We start from the raw sequence: 23,622 nt of genomic DNA on the forward strand, positions 1-23,622 counted from the left end.
GTAAGGTGAGCTCGATCCATGAATATGCTCTAGACCTGTCAGTCACAGCCGCTCAGCCACTGACCTAAGAGCTGAAGTCAGCACGAGATGGAAACTGTTGGATCCTCACCATGCTATCAAAGCAAATTCCAGCAGCAGGCACATTGCTGGTAAAAATAATGCTCAGAATTCACATTTTAATAACTTAAAATGCATTTACTCATAGTTTCTTCTTCATGGCTGGGGTGCATCACGACCCTTCCATAAACGATTATACTCAAAGACAGGAAATAATATAGGATGCTATGGACTGAAATGGTTTCCTCCCGATTCCTACGTTGAAGCCCTAATGTCCAATGTGGTGGTATCTGGAGATGGGGTCTTTGGGGAGGCAATCAGGTTTAGATATGATCACAAGGGTGAGAACTTCATGATGGGAATAGTGTCCTTATAAGAAGTGACACCAGAGGCTGGGCCTGGTGGCTCACGCCTGTAATCCAACACTTTGGGAGGCTGAGGCGGATGGATCACGAGGTCAGGATATCAAGACCATCCTGGCCAACATGGTGAAACCCCATCTCTACTAAAATACAAAAAAATTAGCCCGGCCTGGTGGCGTGGGCCAGTAGTCCCAGCTACTCAGGAGGCAGGGCAATCACTTGAACCTGGGAGGCGGAGGTTGCAGTGAGCTGGGATTGTGCCACTGCTTTCCAGCCTGGTGAGAGAGCAAGATGCCGTCTCAAAGAAAAAAAAAAAGGACACTCAAGAGCTCTGTCTCTGTCTGCCAGGTCAAGTTAATGAGGAGGTGACCCTATCTGCTAGCCAGGAAAAGGGCCCTCACAGAACCTGACCATACTGGCACCCTCATCTCAGACTTCCAGCCTCTAGAAAATAAACTTTTGTTAAGTCACCCAGTCTATGGTATTTTGTTATAGCAGCCCGAGCAAACTACCAGATGTAGTTCAAAGGATGAAAAATACGAATAATGAGAGAAGAAAGAAAGCTTTATACTGTTAAAGGCTGGTGAGCATAAAAACAGAACATTCTGAACATTTTTAAAGCAGGAGGGAGGGGTCAGGTGGGTCACTACACACAGTGTTGGAAGAGTGTGTTTTGCCCAAATTGATCAAATGAGACAAGGACTCAGTGTATGATAATGTACTAGGAAAAACAGTCTGGGATACTGTAAGCCCTGCTTCCCAGTGATATGGTTTGGCGGTGTCCCCACCCAAATCTCATCTGGAATAGTAGCTCCCATAATTCCCATGTGTTGCGGGAGAGACCTGGTAGGAGATAATTGAATCATGGGGGCAGTTTCCCCCATACTGTTCTTGTCATTGTGAATAAGTCTCAAGAGATCTGATGGTTTTATAAGGGGAAACCCCTATCACCTGGCTCTCATAGCTGCTCTTGCCTTCTGCCATGACTATGAGGCCTCCCTAGCCACATGGAACTGTTAGTCCATTAAACCGCTTTTTCTTTATAAATTACCCAGTCTTGAGTATGTGTTTATTGGCAGCATGAAAATGGACTAATACCCCCAGTCACTGAATTCCTGTAAACACAGGCAAAGACGCTAGTTTAGAACAATAGGTAAAACACTTGGCGTCGCCAAACCCAAAGTTAATCATTCAACTTGCCAGTGAAATGCTTCCAACAGAGGAGAGGAGTCAGGGAGAGATGAATAAAGGACAGAGACACAAAAGCAGCCACACAGATCCACAGCCAGAGGACAAAGCTGGGGGTAGCTTGGTGGAGCAGGCTGCTTCATGGTCGGCCAGTGAGCCCGTTGCGCTGAGCGACAGAAGGAAGTACCTTCTTTCTCGGGACAGGGACAGGGATGGACCTACAGGGATCAAAGGCTACAGGCAGCTACAATGTAGAAAAAAAACACAGTCCAGGGCCGATCCTGGGGGACTGACTTGGAGAGGAAAGTAGGATTCCAGCTCCGTGTAGAAGAGCCATGGGACTTCGCACATGAGGGTGTTGAGTAACCTGGTCTCTGAGTGTATCTGTTTCTATGGTTTTCACAGGTCTCTGAGTGTATCTGTTTCTATGGTTTTCACAGGTCTCTGAGTGTATCTGTTTCTATGGTTCTATTGTTGTCTTTTCCCTCTAAGGTTGTTTATTTTTGAGTAACATTTTAGCTTGCACACAGGAGATGCTAAGTATATGCTTACTGTATAGGGCATTCTAGGTGAGGTGCCTAATGTAAGTTGTCTCAGTGAATTCTCACAATTTTTAAAAATAATAGATAATTAGAACCATTTTTAATTTTTTAAAAATGTTAACATTCTGATCTCACTTAATGGCCTCAATAGACTTTTTTTTTTTTTTTTTTGAGACAGAGTCTTGCTCTGTTGCCCAGGCTGGAGTGCAGTGGTGCAATCTCGGCTCACTGCAAACTCCACCTGCCAGGTTCAAGCGATTCTCCTACCTCAGCCTCCCCAGCAGTTGGGATTACAGGAACCTGCCACCATGCCTGGCTAATTTTTGTATTTTTAGTAGAGACTGAGCGGTGGGGGTGGGGGTGGGGTGGCTTCACCAACTTGGCCAGGCTGGTCTTGAACTCCTGACCTCGTGATCCATCAGCCTTGGGTTCCTAAGGAGATTACAGGCATGAGCCACTGCGCCCGGCAATAGACTCATTTATAAAATGAAAAACAAAAAGCCACAACCAGAGAAGCCATTCACATAAGGCTGCAAATTTGTAAAGTCCAGATTTGTACACAGTTCTGCCTTCTCTTATTATTTCAGGCAGCCTGTAAGTCAGCAGGACTGGGGCCCTAGGGGCATGGGTGCTGCCAGAAAGGGAGAGGGAACAAGAGGAGTGTGGCTACGGTGTGCTGTCTTCTGCGGGGTTTCTTCACAGCCTTCCTCTCATTCCTGAAATTATTCCATTTCCAGTGGTATTGAGGGTGACCAGCAGACCCTGTTGTACCATGTCACTTAAAAAAAGTAGTGCTTTTTTTTTTTTTTTAAACACAGGAAACACAAAACCATTGTTAATATTTTAAAATTATCATTTGAATTTTATATTGTTACCTCCAGGGCACAGTGAATGATCATGGAAGCTAGACAGAGGCTTGCCAAGCTGTTTCCCTGCAATACTCAGCTCAGCTACTTAAAGTGTCGGTGGTTGCTATGGGCAACCACTTAAATAAACTCAGGGAAAGTGTGGAGAGAGGGCTGCGGAGTGCAGGCAGTTAATGGATTTACCTAATTCAAAACAAAACAAAACAAAACAAAACACCTAGAAATTTTTCCCCAAGGATCATTCTTCCCTCCCGCTAATACTCCTCTACCTGAGATGATTGTTTTCTTTAAGACAGCCAAGGAAAGAGAAATGAGAAAGAGGATCTTAACTTATAATATGAATAGTAAAGTCCATCTCAAAATATTCAAAAAGGAAGAGAAGCTGGAAAATTCTAACTGTTGATCAATATTACCACTGCTGTAAGTTAAAAACAAACAAACAAACAAACAAAAAATGCATCTATTTTTAAAATGGCCCCTGGATTGTTCTTCCCATAGTAGATCGCTTATACTCAACCCTGAGTGGCATAGTCTTACAACCCAGTCTTCCCAGCAGGGAATTGGAACAGCAGGTTTTATGATTATACTTGCCTATTTTGGTGGGTGGAAACATATTTTACTTTATATCCTGCTTTTTGCTTCATTTTCATTTTCTTTAAATGATTAAGTGCTTTGAGATGCCAAGCCTTCATGTTTATTGCAGTTACTTTTACACTTTTAGCTAATTCCTGCCCTCTTGCCCAAGGCCTATACTCCCATGACCATGCTGATATGTTGTGAATATCTCTTTTTGTTATAACTAGGTCTTTTTGTCTTCCATTGCTTTGCATAAAGAATATTACCCATTCAATGAGGGAAGTGGTTGTATAAATTATAGTACAGGCATACAATGGAATACTTTGCCGATATTAAAAAGAGTGTGGTTAACCCACAAGCATTTGTATAAAACAATGTTTAAGACCTAATTTCAAGTGAAAAGAGCAAATTGTAGAACAGTATGTATAAAGAAAGTTCAGACATGGGTATATATAATATATGCCTAGAACATTTCTGAAAAGATTCATAAGAAACAGAATTCTTATCTCTACGGAGGGATAAAAAGGGAATGAAGAGGGGAGGGGGACTTTTACACATTATTAAAATATTTCTTGGTGCTGTTAAAATTTTTATGAGTCTTATATTTTGTAATAATGAAAAAGGAAATCTTCCTATTATTCCTAAATAAAAAGAGACTTATACGGGTATGGTGTATATTGGGGAATAGCATATCACTACAGTAAGCAAGACAAAATAATAGCAGCAGCAACAAGGAGATTTGACCCGTTGTATTAGGCTGTTTTTGGGTCACTAGAAAGAAATACTTGAAGGTGGGTAATTCATAAAGAAAAGGGTTTTAATTGGCTCATGATTCTACAGGGTCTATAGGAAGCATGGTGCTTGTAGCTGCTTCTGGTGAGTGTTTAGGAAGCTTACAATCATGGCCGAAGGTGACAGGGTGTCAGAGAGAGCAAGAGGGTGGGGAAGTGCCACACTCTTAAACAACCAGATCTTGCACGAACTCAAAGTGAAAACTCAGTTGTGATGATGACAGCACCTAAGCCATACATTAGGGATTCGCCCCCTAGACCCAAACACCTTCCAGCAGGCCCCACCTCCATCCAACACTGGGGATTATGTTTCAACACGGGATTTGGAGCGGACAAACACCCAAACTCTACCAACTGTCCTTGGCTGGCTTTTGATTTTTGGTGTCCTTATTTATCTGTGTAACTTTGTATATCAGCCCTTTCTGGTACCATCCTAATCTCTGCTTCTACCATTTTTTCCCTGGAGCAGTACAACTTTCTCTAGCCTCTTACTTGATTTCAAACTGTCTGTCTCCAATTTGTCTCTATCCCATCTAGAGGCAGGCTAGTATAGTGGCGATAGACATGGGCTCTGGATTCAAATCCTGGCTGTGACACTTGTAGCTCTGTGACCTTGGAAAGTCAATTACATTTATGTGCACCAGTTTCCTCCTTGTATAACTTAGTTAATAATAATTCTTGCCTTATAGGTACTATTAGTTATTATGTGAATTGTGTCTGGCACAGAGGAAGTGCTTCTAAGTGTTAGCCATTACTATTCTTCAAGGTGATTTTTTGGGGGGTTAAAATGAGATATATTCCAACAACAAGAAAAACAAATAAAGAAGCCAGAAGAAAAAAGTAAGAGAAAAGCACAAGAAATGCTGTAATTGGATTTTTGACTCCATACCACGCAGGCCATCTTTTTTTTCTTTTTGAGACGGAGTCTTACTCTGTTGCCCAGGCTGGAGCACAGTGGCGCGATCTCAGCTCACTGTAACCTCCGCCTCCTGGGTTCAAGTGATTCTTCTGCCTCAGCTCGAACTCCTGACCTTGTGATCCACCCGCCTTGGCCTCCCAAAGTGTTGGGATTACAGGTGTGAGCCACCGTGCCTGGCCACGCAGGCCATCTTTCTAAAACAACACTTAACATCACTTCATTATCTGGCTCGGCTATCAGTGGTTTCCTATTGCTGTCTTTATTAAACCAAAATGAATTATCTGGATATTGAAGGATCTTACTTAGAAAAGTTCTCACTTTCTATCCAAAGATGGCCTCTCACTTTTAAATACTCTTCTAATACACTAGTCAACTTAATTTCTTTATACTCAGACAAATTTCCTCCTCCCTAGTCTGTTGCCTCTCAGTGATTATTCAGATTCCAAATTGAATCCTTTCTCTTTCATGAAGTCATCCCTTCCTCTTTTCAATTCATATTAATTTTTCTCTTTTTTGAACAAATATAGCACTTTTAGTTAGAGGTAACATACATAATGTAATTTCACAACTTACAAATAATTATACAACATTGTGTTCATTGCTCTTGGCGGCACTTAATCGTATATGTGCAGTGGAGACAGAGCCTGATAGCTCTCTTGTCTGCCTCAGGGCAGTTAGCAGCTTGAACCTTTGAGTCCTCTGGAAAGAAGTCTTGGTTGAGAGTGAGATGACTTGGGTCCTAAACCTTGCTGAAGGGCTTCAGTGACTACCTCTTTCCTTGGGGCCTGCATATCCTCATTTGTAATATAAAAGGCTTGGAATCATCTTTGAGGTTCCTTCTAGTTTTGCTTCTAAGATTTTTCATTTATTCTATCTCTGAAGAAAGGCTACCTGAAAATAATGCTGCTGGTAAAGTGGTAAATGTTTAGAAATTGAGTTTTTGGGAGGAAGAAGCTCTGCCTTGTAGAGTGTGTTGACTTCCATGGTGGAAATATTCCCATCATGGCCAGTATGGCTCCCAGGAGGACAAAACTGAATATGCAGTTGGGAAGAGATGTCCACCATTGGCTCTCATCCAACTACTGGACCCCACCTAGCATTGTGTAGGGGCTCCTTTCAATGAAGAAACGCAGTCTCGGGCTAGATGAGCACGTCCAGCTAGCTTCATCTCTAGCTTCTCTCACTCTAAAACTCCAACACAATCTTTCTTCACTGAGTGGAGACGGCAACAACAATGGAAAGTGCTCCCAGCTTGGCTTTTCAAACCCAGGCTCTGAAGGCACAAACCTCAGGACCAGGCCAATCTTCTCAGGTGCTTGTACCCACAGCAGTGTCCATTCTCTCTTGGAATCTGGCACAGGAATGATGCTACCGAGGTGGTGGCAATTTTATATGCAGTTGGTAATCTGGATCTGTTCCGAGAGCTCTCAGCTCTGCTTTTTCTGGGAAAGAGGTGTGGCCCGCAGAACTAAAAGAGGTTCTGAGCTGCAAGTCAAGAACAATGTCCAGATGGTGGAAACAGTCTCCAGACTGTTCAGGGAAAAGTCCTCAGAGTTTCACGAGTCAGTGGGAGGAAAGAAGTTGGAGAGAAAGTAGAGGGCTGGAGCTGAAGGCCCAGGCTCTGCCTTGTGAGGTTCACAACCATTGGAAAGCCTTGGTGTATCAGTAAAGTGTTGGTTAAAAATCAACTCTAAACTCCTTCTGACACCGTTGGGAGGATCTTATCATATGTACAAAAACACTTGACTGTTATTTCCAATTATTTATGTTAAACAATAGGCTTAGAAGAAAATTAAAATATTACTAGCTATCAGGATAGATGATATTTTCTCCTCATTGGTTTATGTGGGTTCATACATAAATGTATATACATACATACATATATATATATACACACACACACACACACACACACACATTTTTTGAGACAGAGTCTGGCTCTGTTGGCCAGGTTGGGGTGCAGTGGCAAGATCTCGGTTCACTGCAACCTCTGCCTCCCAAGTTTGAGTGACTCAGCCTCCTGAGTAGCTGGGATCACAGGCACATGCCACCACGCCCAGCTAATTTTTGTATTTTTAGTAGAAATGGGGTTTTGCCATGGTGGTCAGGCCGGTCGTGAATTCCTGGCCTCAAATGATCCGCCTGGCCTGGCCTCCCAAAATGCTGGGATTAGAGGCATGGGCCACCACACCCAGCCACAAATAATTTTTAAAAATGTTGGAGTAGTTAATGTGATCATGGAAGAAGACCCTTCCCAACTTCAAAAGGACTAGTTAAAGCTGGTGCTTCCTGCCCCCTCATAGAACTAGAAGGAACTGGGATTCCTCAGATGAACTAAAGGAAATATGCTCATGTTCAAAGTGGATAACAATACTAGGGATGGCTGCGTGGATATTTGTAACAAGCTAATGTGTACCTGCCAGACTGAGCTCCCAGCCTCCAGGTGGGCTGGCAATGCAAAGCAGGGTTGAGAAGGAATACGGAGCTTTTCAGAGAACCACAGATTCAGAAGCAGAAGGAGGGGGAAGACTCAAAGAGAGCACAGACGCAGTCAAAGGATGCTGGGCAGATGTTAGATGGCAACTCAACTCAACCACTGCACATTAAAGCTACTCGTGAAGGGTACTGTTCAGGGCACCTTAGGCATAGAGGGATTGCATAATGATGCGTTAGCATTTGTTCAATTTCCCCTCTGGGATGACGACTCTGTGCCAAGTGATTCAAAAACATTCTTTCAGATAGCATCGAATCTCTTTCTACACGAGGGATGGGGAAAACAGACCAGTGCTTAAGAAGGCTATATTACCTTGAGAAATGTCAACACAGTGCTTCGGGAATTCTGAGGAGGAAGAAATAATGGCCGACAGCCAGAGGTTAACTTTGAGAAGAAGATTTAAAAGAATGGAGACTTTCTTCTCATCTTCTCCCTCATTAGATCGCAAGTTCTATTGTACTGGGAATCCTGACTACTATAATATATCCCAATGCTTATCACATAGTAGGTGGCCAAAATGGATAATAATGATGGTGATAGCTAACATATATGGAGCAACTACCGTGTGCCAGAGACGGTGCTAAGTGTGCCACATATACTGCACCTTCTTGAATCTGCATAATTATGCTTGAACAATCAGTGGCTTGTTGAAGTGGCTTGATGTTACTTCCCATACAAGTGTTCTATGCTTGTAAGGGAATAGCAGGAAAGAAGATCTCAAAGGAGAATGGAGTCTTACTGTGACACTTTTGAATGCTACATTTGGGACTTTGTGCCTAGACAACATGGGATTCAGAGATAACACTTAAGCAACCTTGTAGAAAGTCTTAGAGAAGGAGTTGGAGCAGAGAGAGGCTGGGGGCATCAAGACAAATGGGTCCATTGCAATCCCTCAAGTGAAAAGTAGTAGAGCTGGAAGAGGTTAAGAGGTGAGTTGCAAAGTTTCAAGACCGTATTTAGAAAATGATCATTCCACTGATAGAAAGGGAAGTGTCAGGAAGAGAAGTGATATATTTAGGGGTACTGTGTTATGTGGGTGCTTTGAAATCTCTTCTTCCTGAATGCTTAGCTTGAAAATACAGGATCAATGCACAGGTCAGATGATGGTGCAGATCTTATGATACAGTCTTAGACTCTTCAGGCTGGAACGATCTTATACAGATATTTTGTCTGTCCAAGGTCACATTATCCAAGGTCTCAGAGGAATATAACTCAGCTGGTTTCAAAAGAGGCCTTGGAAGTTTTCTCTAACAATTTCCAAATTAATTGATTTGATAATTAATAACTTTGCACTTAGAAGTTCCTCCTTGCAGCTAACCTGAATTCCTTGGGCTGCAATTTTGATCTAATTTCCTCCTGGTTTATAGATAGGAATGCTGATGGCTTTGCTATTTCAAATGCATCTTCTGTAAACATACATTTATTTAGGACTTACACCCAGCCTGCTTCTATAAAGGATTAGCAGCAGCTCCTAATATGTCTGCCTAGGCTTCCTTTTAAAGAAGCTTTTCTCATTCTTGCAAAATGTCCTTCCATCTGCATGCATAAGAAGAATTTCTTTAATAATAAATGATACAGCAAAAGTAAAGCTAATAACGAACTATGCCAACTAAATAATAACCTGTAAACAAAACAAAACAAAACAAAAACAAAAACAAAAAACACCACCCTTTCTTATGCCAGGCAACGCAGATTTTTCTCATCAGAAAATAATTCTGACCAAAACGATCAACTTTAACACCACCAGCCTCTGAATTTTAAGTTCCTTTCTTCTTTGCAGTGCCTGCTTTGCCAATTCTTAGACTCGTGTGTGTGTGTGTGTGTATTTTTCTCTTCCACTTGACTCTGGAAAACCAGATTTTAGTAAAGCATTTAGTGAATATTGAAACCAAGTTATAAATGTAGGACACAGTACTTAAATTATTAAAGTTACCAAATGTTTGTTGCATGAATAAATGAGTGAGTGAGTGGCTGCATGAATATAATTTCTGACTGTAATTAGGGTGTTCTCTTTACCTCGTTGTCTGCACTTTAATGGGAACATAGATATTAAATTGAATAAATGGTAGGTGGCAGGCAGAAAAGACGAAAGAATTTTCAGGCTCTCTGCAAAGAGAAGCCATCCTGGAAGGACAGTGGGCAGCATCTGTGTTCAGCACCACCTAAAGGAATGGGGAGTCTTTGTTTCCAGAACCCTCAGCCAGGACCTTCCCTGGCTCCCCTCCCTCTGCTGTCTTAGGGCTTTGTTTACACAGCCCCTTGAAGCCAGCTGTCAAGGGTGCAAACCTGGTCTGCCATCCTTTGAAGAAGGTTCAGGTTACACACGGTAAGCCACAGAACAGATACAGGCCCAGGACTCATGATTGTATTAGTCTCCACAGAGCTGAACCCAGGCTCCTAAGAGTCCGTCCCTTCTTCCTGTGTCCTCTGTCAGCCAGCGCCTTCTGTAGCTCTGATCCTTTGGTCATTGGTCCTTCTTTTCTGCACCTGAGGCTAAGCCTGAGTCAAGATGTTCTCAAGATCCTTCCTGTTTCAGCTGCATGTTTCATGTTTACACTTCCGACACAGAACTCACTTCACTGCAGGCTTCTGATGCCTCTTCAAATCCATCCTTCACTCACAATCTGCTTTGAATGTCTGTTTTTCCTGGGTACCACTTCTCAATTGTCCACACCCAGTTGATCTTCCTTTCCCCTCAATTATTAAACGTCTTTTAAATAGCTCATCACTGCAGTCTTAGTAAGTTCAACTTTCCGTCCAGCTTTTTATCTTTTCTGCTTTCAACACCTGGGCTCAAATCTTAGCTCTGACATTTGATTGATAGGTGACCTTTAAAAAGTTATTTAATCTCTCTGAGATGCAAATTTGTCATTCGTAAAATGGGCAAAATTGCATGCACAGAGTTGTGATGATCAAAAGAAAACATGTATGTAAAGCCCACAGCACTCAGTCAGGCACTTAGAACCTTGTTAAAATGTAAATATTCCTCCTACTTAAAAAAATTATTTTAAGTTTTGGGATACATGTGCAGGATGTGCAGGTTTGTTACACAGGTAAATGTGTGCATGGTGGTTTGCTGCACCTATCAACCCATCACCTAGGTATTAAGCCCAGCATGCATTAGCTATTTATCCTGATGCTCTCCCTCCTCCAACTCCTGACTCTTAACTTTTAAAAATGTCTCCATTCCTTCTCTCTAGAAAAGTATCTGGACTTTCTTTTATTCTTTCGCCTCCTTTAAAGACACACAAGGAGTTCTCACCTCTCTGTAGTCATGATCATTGTAGAAACTTTTCAGTCTATGCAGGCTTCCTTTCAACACAGGCTTTTCTAAAGAGTAATTATACAGCAAGAGACCAGGATTTGGTACAGACTACAATACTCACACATGCCCACATCATTTGGAGGAGGGCATTCATTTCCCAATGAAGGAACATTTTTTTTTAAAACTAGGAGTGGTGATCTGGGACTGAATATAATAGGCGATAGCTTGTATTAGGTGTTTTTTTCTTTTTTAAATCAAGCTGATTTCTAACAAAGTTTTGAAAGGTATTTAGATCATTTGTAGATGAGCAAGTGACAATTTTTCTGTGAGCAAGAATGACTTTCCCTGTTTTAAATGTGTCGCATTTCTTATTATATTGGAAAGTGGGAGTGGGGAGTTAGAAGGATAGAGGATAACAGAAGAAAGTATTACAGTCAGGGAAGAATGGGACACTACCCTGACTTTATATCACTGATCACTGAGGACGTTAATCCACAGTTTCGTGTGGCAGGTTGTGTTTTCTTGTTCCACCTATTCTGTGAGGAGCATTTGCTGTTGTATGTTACAATGATACAGAGGAACAGGTAGGAGAGGAACAAAAAAGCATTTAGGCAAAACAGATGTTTCATACTACTTAGAACACAGATGGGATGATACAAATTGCTACGTTCGCAATACAGTTCCTATATTTGGGGAAAAAAATAGCGATGCTCCAATCTTCATCCCATCCCCCTCTTTCTGTAGCAAGAAAAGGAGAACGAGGAGCAGTAGGTAGGTAGGAGGGGAGTGTATGACGTGAGGAACAGGCGAGGACACAGTGTGTCCAGGAGGAAAAAAGGGGAGAAAAAAACGTATACAAGATAAACAACAACAACAAAAGCGACTACAGCAAGAACCTATGGTTTTGGGTTCCTTACGTAGAAATCGACGCATTTAAAATATCCAGAATTAAAGTTGAAGAATACTCCATCCACCTCTTCTCAAATTATTTTCTTTACCAATACTACTTTCTTTTGTCTTTAAACTGTGAACCGCCAGCCTACCGTGCCTCGTTCTGACAATTATACACATCACTGCTGAAAGGTTCCTGGGAGATATTTCTCGTAGACTAAGGATAGCACCTGTGGGCATCTTGGATGGATGAATCATGGTGGCTGGAGCACTGCACTGAGACTGGTTCAGGGGCTCAGTCTGTTCTCAATCGGTAGGGTGATGGGATCCATCAATGCTGGGATTGGCTAATGCTGTCTGCCACAGGTTTGGGGTGGGAGGAGTTGTAGGGAGAGCCACCTAAGTGGTGCCATCCATGCTAAGAGACTGAGACTCTCATTTATGAGGAGGTTCAGAGACATTAATCCATTTGCCAAAAGGCACACAGCTACTTAGTATTTTTCCAAATTTAAATTTAAAATTTTCCAATTTATCTAAAACAAACAAAAAAAGGGTTCAGGTCCAGGGGGAAAAATGAAGATTAAGAGGATTAACCATCCTGAAAATGAAAAACGATTTGCCTTCAAGGCATTTAGAACTGAAAATAAATCTTCCTGAAGCCTTTCGTCAGACAGTTTATCAAAATTGCTAGGAGCTCTCACTGGCTCTCTTGCAACAGCCTGGGATCCTTGTCCCCAATTTCAGAGGAGTTTCAAAGTCTGTAATATTAAAGACTGACTATTTCTTCTAGGGGAAGAATTTTTCTTAGTGCTTGGATAAAGAGATGAAGTATTAAGTCACTTTAAACTATTATTCATGTAGGATTAATAGATATTTTGAATTTAACTTCAGAATCTTTTAAATGACACCCCACTTAGTATAATTTTTAAAAAGTTCTTTCTGCAGTGTATTGAATAAAAGCCCCAGATGGGATTTGGACTTGGTTTTAACTAATCATGGTAGCAGGCAGTAGTCTCAGTTCTAGAATAAACAGCACTCCAAGTAAGAGACTTATGTTCTTCATCAGTGCCAGGTTGCAACGACATGCTTTGAGGGAACTCTGGCCCCTAAATGTCTCCTCTACTTGCCTGGAAATTTACTACTAAACATTCAGAATTTTTTGAAAATACTAATATTCTCGGGTGATATGCCATTTCAAATTTATTGTTAGCTATTAAGTAAGGAAGAAGGAAAAGCTAGTGATGAGTTGGAGTGATTTGTTAATAGCTGTGGGATAAGAGAAGAGAGTGACCGAAATAATAGTTTTCCAAGAGTAGTTACAGGAGGGGTTTTGCTGGCCCAAAGATGGACTTCATTGTCTCAAAACTACTCCTAACACCGCAATGTTTAACTGACCTTAGGCCTATATGTCTGAGGACCCAATGACTAACATTAAGCAGCTGATGAAAAACCACCCACATAAATAAACCCTCAAGATGCCTTTGGAAAATAGAAAAGAAAAGAGAAAAACAACGCAAGAAAGTGTAGGAGTGCCTTCTCTCCAACATTTCTGAGAGAAGATGGGAGTTGAAAACCTTAAACAAAATGTTGCCCCAATCTCACTTGCCTAATTTTAGTTATCTTGGTTCAGGGCTATGATTCATCCCTAAAGCTGTGAATTGCTGAGGAGGAAGGAGGGAAAAAAATCGACTTAAATGTCAAAGAAGTAGGAACATAAATATAGTTTTCTTTTTTGAGGAACTAGAATTCCAGGATATGGGGATCTTTTTTCTCATAAGGGACTGAATCCTTCAAACTTCTAGAAAAATAATGATCTGCAGTCAAAACATCATCAAGGAATGAAAGACAGAATTGATTATGAGTCATGTCATGTCTGAATTTTTGCCTTTATAGTGTTTTCCTTTTTTTCTTTTGTATCTCTTTTAATCTGGTTAAACTATTAATTAATTAATTAATTAATTTTGAGACAGGGTCTCTCTCTGTTGCCCAGGCTGGGGTGCAGTGGCTCAATCATGGCTCACTGCAGCCTCAACTTCCTGGGTTCAAGTGATCCTCCCACTTCAGCCTTCCAAGCAGCCGAGACTGCAGGTGCGCACCACCACACCTGGCTGATTTTTGTAGTTTTTGTAGAGACGAGGTTTTGCCATGTTGCCCAGGCTGGTCTCGAACTCCTGGACCCAAACAATCTGCCCACTTTGGCCTCCCAAAGTGCTGGGATTACAGGTGTAAGTCACCGTACCTGGCCAATCTGGTTAAACTAGAGGTCACTAACAATTGTATGCAGTTGAAGATAACGGAGGTTTAATGTGTAGACTGTAATGACAAAGGGAACTCATAAACTAGGTGAGTGTGAAACGAATGGAGGTAAGTAGAACTATGAGAAATGATTCTAGGGGATGTGATGGTAGCACACGGAAGGAAGATATGTTCAGATGGTTGTCTAAGGTTCTCTTGTGATCCTTTTGTGGATCATAATCATGATGATTGAGTTTCCACAGTAATATATGAGATGTGCTTCCTTCAAACCTTGTTATGATATCAGCACATTATCCATCTTACATAAACATAGGAAAAAAAAGTTCTCTTTCCTGCCAAAGAATAGGGGACAACAGAGATGGTTTGGGGAAACTCCATCCTAAGTAAAATGTTTTCAGTTTAGTAGGTGTTCTCCTGTCCACTCCTTATCACCACTTTGAATTTCTGTAAGTGGGGAGGGAGGAAATAGCAGTCACTAACTCATACCCAGCTCAACAACTTCACCGTCTGAAAGAACTGGCCCTCTACCATCAGCCTAGCTGTCATCTGCTTGTTTGCCTCTTTCTGCTCTGAAAACTTCTGAGCAGTAAAAGAAATATATGGTGGTCACAAAAATATGGTCCAGGACATTAGAGGAGGGTCATATTGTGAAGAAGGCAAATGAGAAAGAAAGAGTTTCAGTGACTTCAGAGTGATCCTCCACATCCTGAAGCTATGCGAGTAGCCCAGGGCATGATTGTGATGTTGATTTCAGCCCCTACCCACTACCCCTGTCCTCAGTCTCCTCAGAGCACCCTTCTCATCTTCCTCACGGCTCTGCGTCTTTCTGTTCTCCTCTTACCTGGATATCGCTGTGGACAAGAGCAATTCCTCTATCTTATCACCCAAGACCCAAAGTATCACTCAGTGTATGTGACCAATACATCTTGATGACAACCTAACAGGATACTCGGGAGATGGAAAGGACTCTGGAGGTTGCTGGTTTAAGTGACTTTCTTGCCCACTGCAATTCTTTTCTTGCATCTTCAGGAAGATGTTAACCCCACGGCCATGACTACCTAGCATTGTGTCTAGTGGAGAGATATGTTAAGGTCCATAGAAGATATTTTTTTCAGAAGGGTCCTTGGCCTCCCTCGTTTCATATCACCTTGGTCCACTGCCTTTATTACAAATCCAGTTCTTTTAATTTAATTTTCTGAGCATCTGCTAGGTGTGCCAAAATGCAATGAAGACTTGTTTCTGTTTTTTATTTCCATGATTTTTTTTTTTAACCTCGTGTGGCAATGTTTTGGGTCCAATTCTGTTCTCCAAATAGATATATTGAAGTCCTAACTCCTACTATCGGTGAATGTGACCTTATGTGGAAATAGAGTCTTTGTAGATCTAATCAAGCCACCAAGTTTGTGGTAGTTTGTTCTGAAGATTCTTGAAAACTAACACATGTAGTAAAAAGGCAAAGAGGAAGGGCAACTGAAAGCTAAAGAAAGAAGGAAGAGGTTTTTTTCTTGGCTTAATTTACTGATGCGTTGGTGTTAATTTTTGATTAAAACGATCCAGAATTGTTACACACGAACCCTTGACAAATAATTCATGAGAGGCTGTCTCTGTCTGGTTCTTTAAAATACAACATACTCTGCTATTTAAATAAATTCCCATCGCACAACAGTCAGCTGTTTTTCAGTGCTCTTGATTAACAAATAGGTTTGTTTTCCTTAATTCGACTGCATCGATTTTTTGTTTTACTTATTTTGTCTTTTAATATTTTATTTAGTAACATAATATAAATGCATGAATAGTAATGTTATTTCATCAAAATATAGAATCAAAGGCACTTAAAAATATGAGTTATCTGTAATATATTTTTCAGGTCCAAGTGGAATTCTATCTATTTCTACATTTCAAGACTCTAAAGAATTTACTCTCTATAAACAGCATTTAGAATTAAATCAGGTCTGGCTTAAAATAATCAATTTCAGTGGTTTCCTGTGTAGTGCTGTTCTTTGTTTACAAACAGCACAAATACAGTTAAGGACTACAGTCATATGCTGCATAACAACATTTCAGCTAATGATGCATATAATAGGGTGGTCCCATAAGATTATAATACTGTATTTTTACTGTATTTTTCTATGTTTGGATATATTTAGATAAACAAATACTTACCATTGTCTGAGAGTTGCCCACAGCATTCAATATAGTAATTTGCTGCATAGGTGTGCAACTTCGGAGCAATACACCACACGATATAGCCTAAGTGTGTAGTAGGCTAGACCATCTAGCTTTGTGTAAGTGTACTCTATGATGTTGGCACAGTGAAATAACTTAATGATGCATTTCTCAGAATGTAACCCCATCATTAGATGATGTATGACTATATTTATATTTTCAAACAAAACATTTTTAAGGCCTTCAAACTGTAATATGTATTGAGTGCCCAAGTTTAAAAATGTATGTCAAGAACCTTCACATATCCAATTTGCAAGCATGGTCACATTCTATAAGCTTCTCCAAGACAATCTCCTCTATTATGTTACTCAATTATCTGAAAAATTCAAGAGTCTTAAGAAAAAATTCTTGTATGTACTTCATGCCTGAGCAAATGTTCAGGAATTGGGATACATGTATATTCTCATTGACCAGAAATTTTAATTCTTTTCAGAAGCCATTCTGGATTTAAAAGAATCCATAATGGCTTCTAAAAAGATTGGATTGTTTCTGCCTCTTAGAGATGAGGGATTGGTTCAGTTTATGATCAATGCAGAGCACATCTGTTGCCCCTCTCTACAAAGGTACTGGGGTACAGACATCAGATCTAAAGTCACAATCAGTTACTGCACTGCTCCACCTGTAGGCTGTTTCTGCCCCACTTACTGTAGGAGACACACCGTCTGAGCCTCGGTGATAATACAAGCACCTGGATTATCACAAGAGCAGGGTTAGGACTACTTACTTGAGTGTGGTGAGTTCTGTAAGGGATGGCTGAGTAGCCTTGAGATAGCTTTCTCTCCGTGCAGCAACTTTTGGAGAAGGCTTGGGACTCGTGTCTGAGTCTCCACTGTCTTCATCCCCCATGGCCTTGATATAGCTACCACTCCGCATTCTTCGGCATGGAATTTCATCATCTTTACCTCGAGGGGTGTACCCTGTCCATTCATCTTGAGGAACCTATTCAGATAGAAAACAGACAAATCACGTTTTACAAAATCCTACCTTTTTCTTTTCTTTTTTAAGATTTAACATTTCTAATTTTTATGAGTACGTAGTAAGTGTATATGGAGTACATGAGCTATTTTGATACAAGCATATGATGTGTAATAATCACATCAGGGTAAATGGGGTATCCATCACCTCAAGCATTTGTCATATCTTTGTGTTATAAACATTCCAATTATCCTCTTAGTTATTTTAAAACGTATAATAAATAAGACCAAGTATTTTCTTTTTTTGGTATGGTACTGCATGTTGGTAATATAATCATCTGAAACTTCAGACATTAACCTTTCAATAACAATATTTTATTGTAAAAGGCTCAAGAATATTTTGAATACCTACAAATCCATGTCTCTCAATCTTTTACATGACTCATGTATTAGGAAAAATTAAAACCATTGGCTTTGAATCATTTGTACATGTCAGTTTTCTCACGCTGATAATAGTTGAGTCGGGCATAAGAATGCCATTGGAAAGGAGAGCAATTTTATTTAAGCTTTCCAGTGATTTGTTTTCAATTGCCATTTAAGATTCGGGAATGTTTTCTGATTGATCTATGCCTTCCTTGAACCTTTTGACTTTACCATCTCATATCCGGTCTGTCTTCTTCCTAAACCAGTGGTCTCCACCAGCTGCATTTACTCCCCAATCACTTATTCTTTCTGAATCTTTCTTAATTTGGATTCAGCTTCCAAAGATCTGCTTAAAGCACTCTCTAAAGGTTTTCAATGATCTCCTTCTGGAAGATAATGGCATTTTCTCGCTTTTATTTTTGGTTGGCCTCTGCACACCCATGCACACACGTACACACAAATAATTCCTCTTGCAAGTTTCTCCCCTTTTTGGCCTTCTGATTCCTCAACTTACCTGGTATAGCTACTACTTGTCTGAATTGTTCCTTTCCTTTTGCTTTGCTGGATCCTACTCTAAGTCCCTAACTGTGGGTACCATAACAAAATAATGCTGTTAGTGCACTGCTCTTTTTTTTCTTTCCACAGTCATTTTCTCCGAGTTCAGCAGAACATTGCACTATGTTTTAAAAGCCGTCTTCGTGGCTTTCTCTTAAGTTCCTCTTAGATTTTCCACTTCAACATGAACTCAACCTAGATCTCATTCCTTCTTCATTTTTCATGATGTGAAAAAAGATGCATAGTAGCCACTCTTTTTATCCACTAAGAAGTAACATAGCAAACATCCTACAGTGCACAGAGCACTGCGCAAGGCTTAAGGAAAAGAGACCACAAAAGGGGGAGGCTGGTTCTTGCCCTCAACATATTTATAACAGAGATGAGAAAAGAAACGAGAGTTAGCAGTAATGGTGATGGGAAAGGAGGATCTGGGAAAGGAGGATCCAGGAAAGGCTCCCTGGAATTGGCCAGGTTTGCAATGAGAAAATAAAAAGGCTTTTAATACTTTGATATTAACAATTTACTGCTTATACATTAAAATAACATGGTACTTCATTATTAACATGAACTCTGCTAAAAAAACATTTGCCTACAAGATCTCATTTCGTCAATATGACAACCTGTGTATAGTTTTCTGTTTTTCGCAGGTGAGAAGCAGGAGCTCAGAGAAGGTAAGTAACTTGCTGAAGGACACACAGCTAAAACAGCAGCACTACAGTTTGAAGTGTTTAATTCCTAAGATCAAAATTACATTAATCAAAATTTTATGATTCGTAATATATCATGGTGAAACCTAAAGTGTTAAGAAAATTGTCCACAGTAGCACACACACATGTCAGACAGAGATTTTGAAATATTATAGGTTCTAAGGAAGTGAGAATAGATGTTCTACTAAAAGAGGATCATTCTTTCCTTTTTAATTGTTAATTTACCTGTATAACTTGAAAGTTTAGATCTAAGAACTTCAGATTGAAGAAATGCTACTATTCGTGGACTTTAAAACAGTGGTTTGTAGGTTCTAATTCTGAAAAGTACTAACCAAGAGGAAGCATCACCCTGCAGCACGTTCATTGTATTTAATCAATTCTTACATTGTGCTCCCGTGTGCAGGCACTGTTCTAAGCGCTTACATTGTGCTCCCGTGTGCAGGCACTATTCTAAGCGCTTACATTGTGCTCCCGTGTGCAGGCACTGTTCTAAGCACTTTATAGATGTCAGCTCATTTGATCCACACGGTGGAGGGGTGTATTACTATTATTCCCATTTTATAAAGGAGGACACTAAAGTTATGTAACTCACCCAGAGTTACAGCTAAGAAGGGGCTGAGTTCCAATGAGGCAGTTCTTAGGGCCATATGTTGACCACTGTTTGACGCTCCTTGTCTTTCTAGGCTGTGCTTTGTGGCACCTGCAGAACTAAGCAATTACAGTCCCGGACACCTTTGTGCTCATCACATTCGATACACTTGCCATTTATTAATTATGCTAGTAACAATGTCATGTTTTTACTTTTTTAGGTAAAAGCATCAAAATCACCACAGCAACAAAGATTTCTCAGGAAATTGTAAATGCTGAGAACAGTCTTGTTTTCCTTGCATTGGCAGGTGACTCACTGCAGAGATAGGATCATGTTCAGAGCCTCATTACAGGCTTAGCAATTACATTTTAAAAATTAACTTGGTACAGCTGAGGGTCATAGACGATGCACCCCACACTTGCTATTTCTCAATAGTGGTGTGAAGTTCATAAGCATTGCTCTCTGGAGTATATCAGAGAGTAATGTCAAACTGATTAGCTCATATGGCTTATCCAACAAAACAAGGCAAATTTTGTTCAGATATTTTGTTCAAAGTTGAGACCAGCCTGGCCAACATGGTGAAACCCCAACTCTACTAAAAATACTAAAATTAGCCAGGCATGGTGGCGGGCTCCTATAGTCCCAGCTACTAAGGAGGCTGAGGCAGGAGAATCTCTTGAACCCGGGAGGCAGAGGTTGCAGTGAGCTGAGATCGTGCCACTGCACTCCAGTCTGTGTGGAAACTACTACTAGAAACAGTCTGTAATTGTTGTTTAGGGAATCAGCTGAGAAGTATTTTGCCTGTAGATCTTTCAATTAATCATATTTTTCAAATGATGGCAGCTAAGAAGTTGTGTGGAAGTGACTTCCATTGGAGTGGAATTTGAATAGTGATACATTATTTATATACCTAAAGGTAGCATACAACAAGATTACACATAAAATAATACAGTAATCAGTTCTACGGAAAGTGTGAAGACAGAAAATCGAGACCTTGGAGAAGAAAAACACAGTTGCTGAACTGCAAGGGCCATTAACATCGGTATAATCGAGTCCGTTTTTATTTTTTGTTTCTTAAACACTAAAGCAAAAGGGAGACGTTACTTAGGTGCATAGTTTTAGAAAAAAGCATATAAAGTGGTAAGCATACCAGGTCCAAAGAGTGAAATGTTAATCCCTTTTGATTGGAAAGAAAGGAGGCATTACACGGCTGCAGCTGCTATCGTGAGCTGGGCCGAGGTTTCTGTGTCTTTCCATTTCAGCTGCACAAAGAGAAAAGATTTAGGAAAATCCAAAGAAAAAGATAGCCTTGCAGCTGTCTCAGAAAAGCCTGCATTATTACTGTGGTGGCAGTTTCAGGAACTGGAGGTCTTGGTACAAGGAAAGCTGGAGCAGAGACAAAGAGGGCAGGACCTCATTGATTTTAGGCTGGTGGGATGCCCTGCTTGTGTGCACCAGCTTAGGAGGGGGTTGGACTCAACAAACATAAACAAACAATGATAAAAACAAATTAATACAGGTTAGATTTTATAGTAGTATGGATAAGAAAAAAGGATTAATTGCTTTTTAATTATTACGCTTAAGCATTAGCACTCCAACAGGAATCTTAATTTTTGTTAAAACAAAATGAGGATTAGTGTGCATTCTCTGTTTCAGTGATAGCCCATCTACAACTGAAACCACATGTTATCATTGGGAAAACCGGAAGACCTGCCCTTGACTAAGAAATGGCCATAATCAAGGGCTAACACCCTCTAATTACAAGATAGGGATGCTTTTTTTTTTTTTTTTTTTTTGAGATAGTATCTCGCGCTGTTTCCTGAGCTGGAGTACAGAGGCGTGATCTTAGCTCGCCGCAACCTCCACCTCCCGGTTCAAGCGATTCTCCTGCCTCAGCTTCTTCAGTAGCTAAAATTACAGGCCTGTGCCACCACGTCCAGCTAATTTTTGTATTGTTAGTAGAGACAGGGTTTTGCCATGTTGGCCAGGCTGGTCTTGAACGTACTGAAATAATTATTTCAATATCTTTTTTTTTGAGATGGCGTCTTGCTCTGTCACCCAGACTGGAGTGCAGTGGCACGATCTCAGCTCACTGTAACCTCTGCCTTCCGGGTTCAAGAGATTCTCCTGCCTCAGCCTCCCTAGTAGCTGGGACTATAGGTGCCTGCCACCATGCCTGGCTAATTTTAGTATTTTTAGTAGAGTCGGGGTTTCGCCATGTTGGCCAGGCTGATCTCAAACTCCTGACGTCATGATCTGCCTGCCTCAGCCTCCCAAAGTGCTGGGATTACAGGGGTGAGTCACCGTGCCCAGCCAGGATGAGAATGCTTTCTGAATTGAAATGATGTCATGGGCACTGAAGGATGGGCCATTCTAATGAAGGTTGTAGTCTATTCAGTCACAAAACAGGAGAAAATAAAACACCACCTAATGGGGCATGCTCATATTTTCTGTCTCTCTTCCTGCCTCACTCCCTTATTTCTTTACTTCTGCAGGTATTTTTTAATTGTTTATTTGCCAGCCATGGTTTGGGTGCTGGGAATACACACCAGTGAATAATACAAACGTTGGTCTCATTCCATGTAATTTATATCCTAGAAGGAGAGCAAGAAGAGACAGCGAATAGACAAGTACCTGATAAATGAACAAGATAATTTCAGAAAGCATAAATGCTATAAGGAGATAAGATAAGGGGGTGTGCCAGGGTAGCTGGAGGGGGGCTGCTTCAACTTGTCCTTCAGTGAAGCCCCCTGAAGAAGTAACAGAGATTTGATGACCAGAAGAGCCAGCCTTGGAAGGATCTAAGGGAAGAGCTTCCAGGCAGAAGGATCAGCCAGTGCAAAGTATCTAGAGTAAGAAGAGGATTGGAGTAATTGTAGCCCTAGGAATGAAAATACCAGCCTGGCCAGAGAGCACTGAGCAAGAGAAGCTAAGGGGGTCAGGTCACATAGCTCATCTCAAGCTATCTCAAGTCTTCCTTAAAGTTGAATCTGCTCTCCCAAAACTCCCTCCAACTACTTCAGCCTAAATTAATCTTTTTGTTTATGAAATTTATAGCATGTACCATCTATATAAGAGGTCAGCAGAATATAGCTTGCAGACTAAATCTGTTTCATCATCTATTTTTGTAAATAAAGTTTTATCGGTACACGGCATGCCCATTCATTCTGTGTTATCTATGGCTGACTTTGAGCTACAAGGGCAGAGCTTTATGGTAGCGGTGGAGACAATATGGCTCATAGAGCAAGTATCGCAACCCTCGGTCCACATGATTATACTGAGGACTCAAATAATCACGAAATGCTGTTTTATGGACAAGGCTCTTTGTCTTTGTTTCGTCTCTCCAACTACTCCATAAGCTTACTGAGATCGGGGGAAGCCGTATTGCCAAAGGATTAGAGGGTGGGCTCTGCAATTAAACTGCCCAGGCTTGAATTCCAGGTTTGAATTTTTGCTGGGTAAATTACTAGGTACATCCTTGGGTGAGTTAATTAACTTATCTGTGCCTCAGTTTCCTATCCCATAGAATTATGTGTGGATGAAATGAGGTAATGTCCATAAGCACACAGGAAGTGTTTAATAAAGTTCTGTTTGATGGGAGTTCTTCACTGTACACTGTACTCAGCCATGTTACTGAGCACACAGACACCTCTGATGATGAATGGCTTTGGCTTTCCAAGACTCTGATGCCTACCTTCAATTTTCTTTGGCAAGTTAGGAGCAAAAATAGTCTCTCTCCACTTCCAATTGGTTCTTTTTAATTTCTGTAGAGATGAGGTCTTGCTCTGTTGCCCAGGCTGCTCCTCAAACTCCTGGGCTCAAGTGATCCTCTCACTCCAGCCTCCTGAATAGCCAGGACTACAGGCACCTGCCACCACACCTGGCTTTCTTCATGGCTACTTTTGAAGAATACGGTCAATGATAAAAATCTTGGGGATTAAAAGTAGTGGCATTTATTATTAAAAGCAGTGGATTAAAAGCAGTGGCTGCCATATTTCTAT

General features: G+C 40.8%; 1 protein-coding gene and 1 non-coding gene across 2 annotated transcripts in view; one reads left to right on the top strand and one right to left on the bottom strand.

Annotated features, from left to right (window-relative positions):
• Positions 1 to 23,622, bottom strand: part of DLGAP1 (DLG associated protein 1) — a 971,691-nt gene that overhangs the window by 300,910 nt on the left and 647,159 nt on the right. Inside the window, 1 exon segment of the mRNA XM_033178240.1 lies at positions 17,158 to 17,372. Within this exon segment, the coding sequence (XP_033034131.1) occupies positions 17,158 to 17,372 (215 nt within the window).
• On the top strand, positions 14,408 to 14,511 carry LOC117064283. Its single transcript, XR_004429356.1, has one exon. It is a non-coding gene; the product is annotated as a small nucleolar RNA U13 (small nucleolar RNA).

Source organism: Trachypithecus francoisi, unplaced genomic scaffold, assembly GCF_009764315.1.
Source record: "Trachypithecus francoisi isolate TF-2019V2 unplaced genomic scaffold, Tfra_2.0 Lachesis_group19, whole genome shotgun sequence".
NCBI lineage: Eukaryota > Metazoa > Chordata > Mammalia > Primates > Cercopithecidae > Trachypithecus > Trachypithecus francoisi.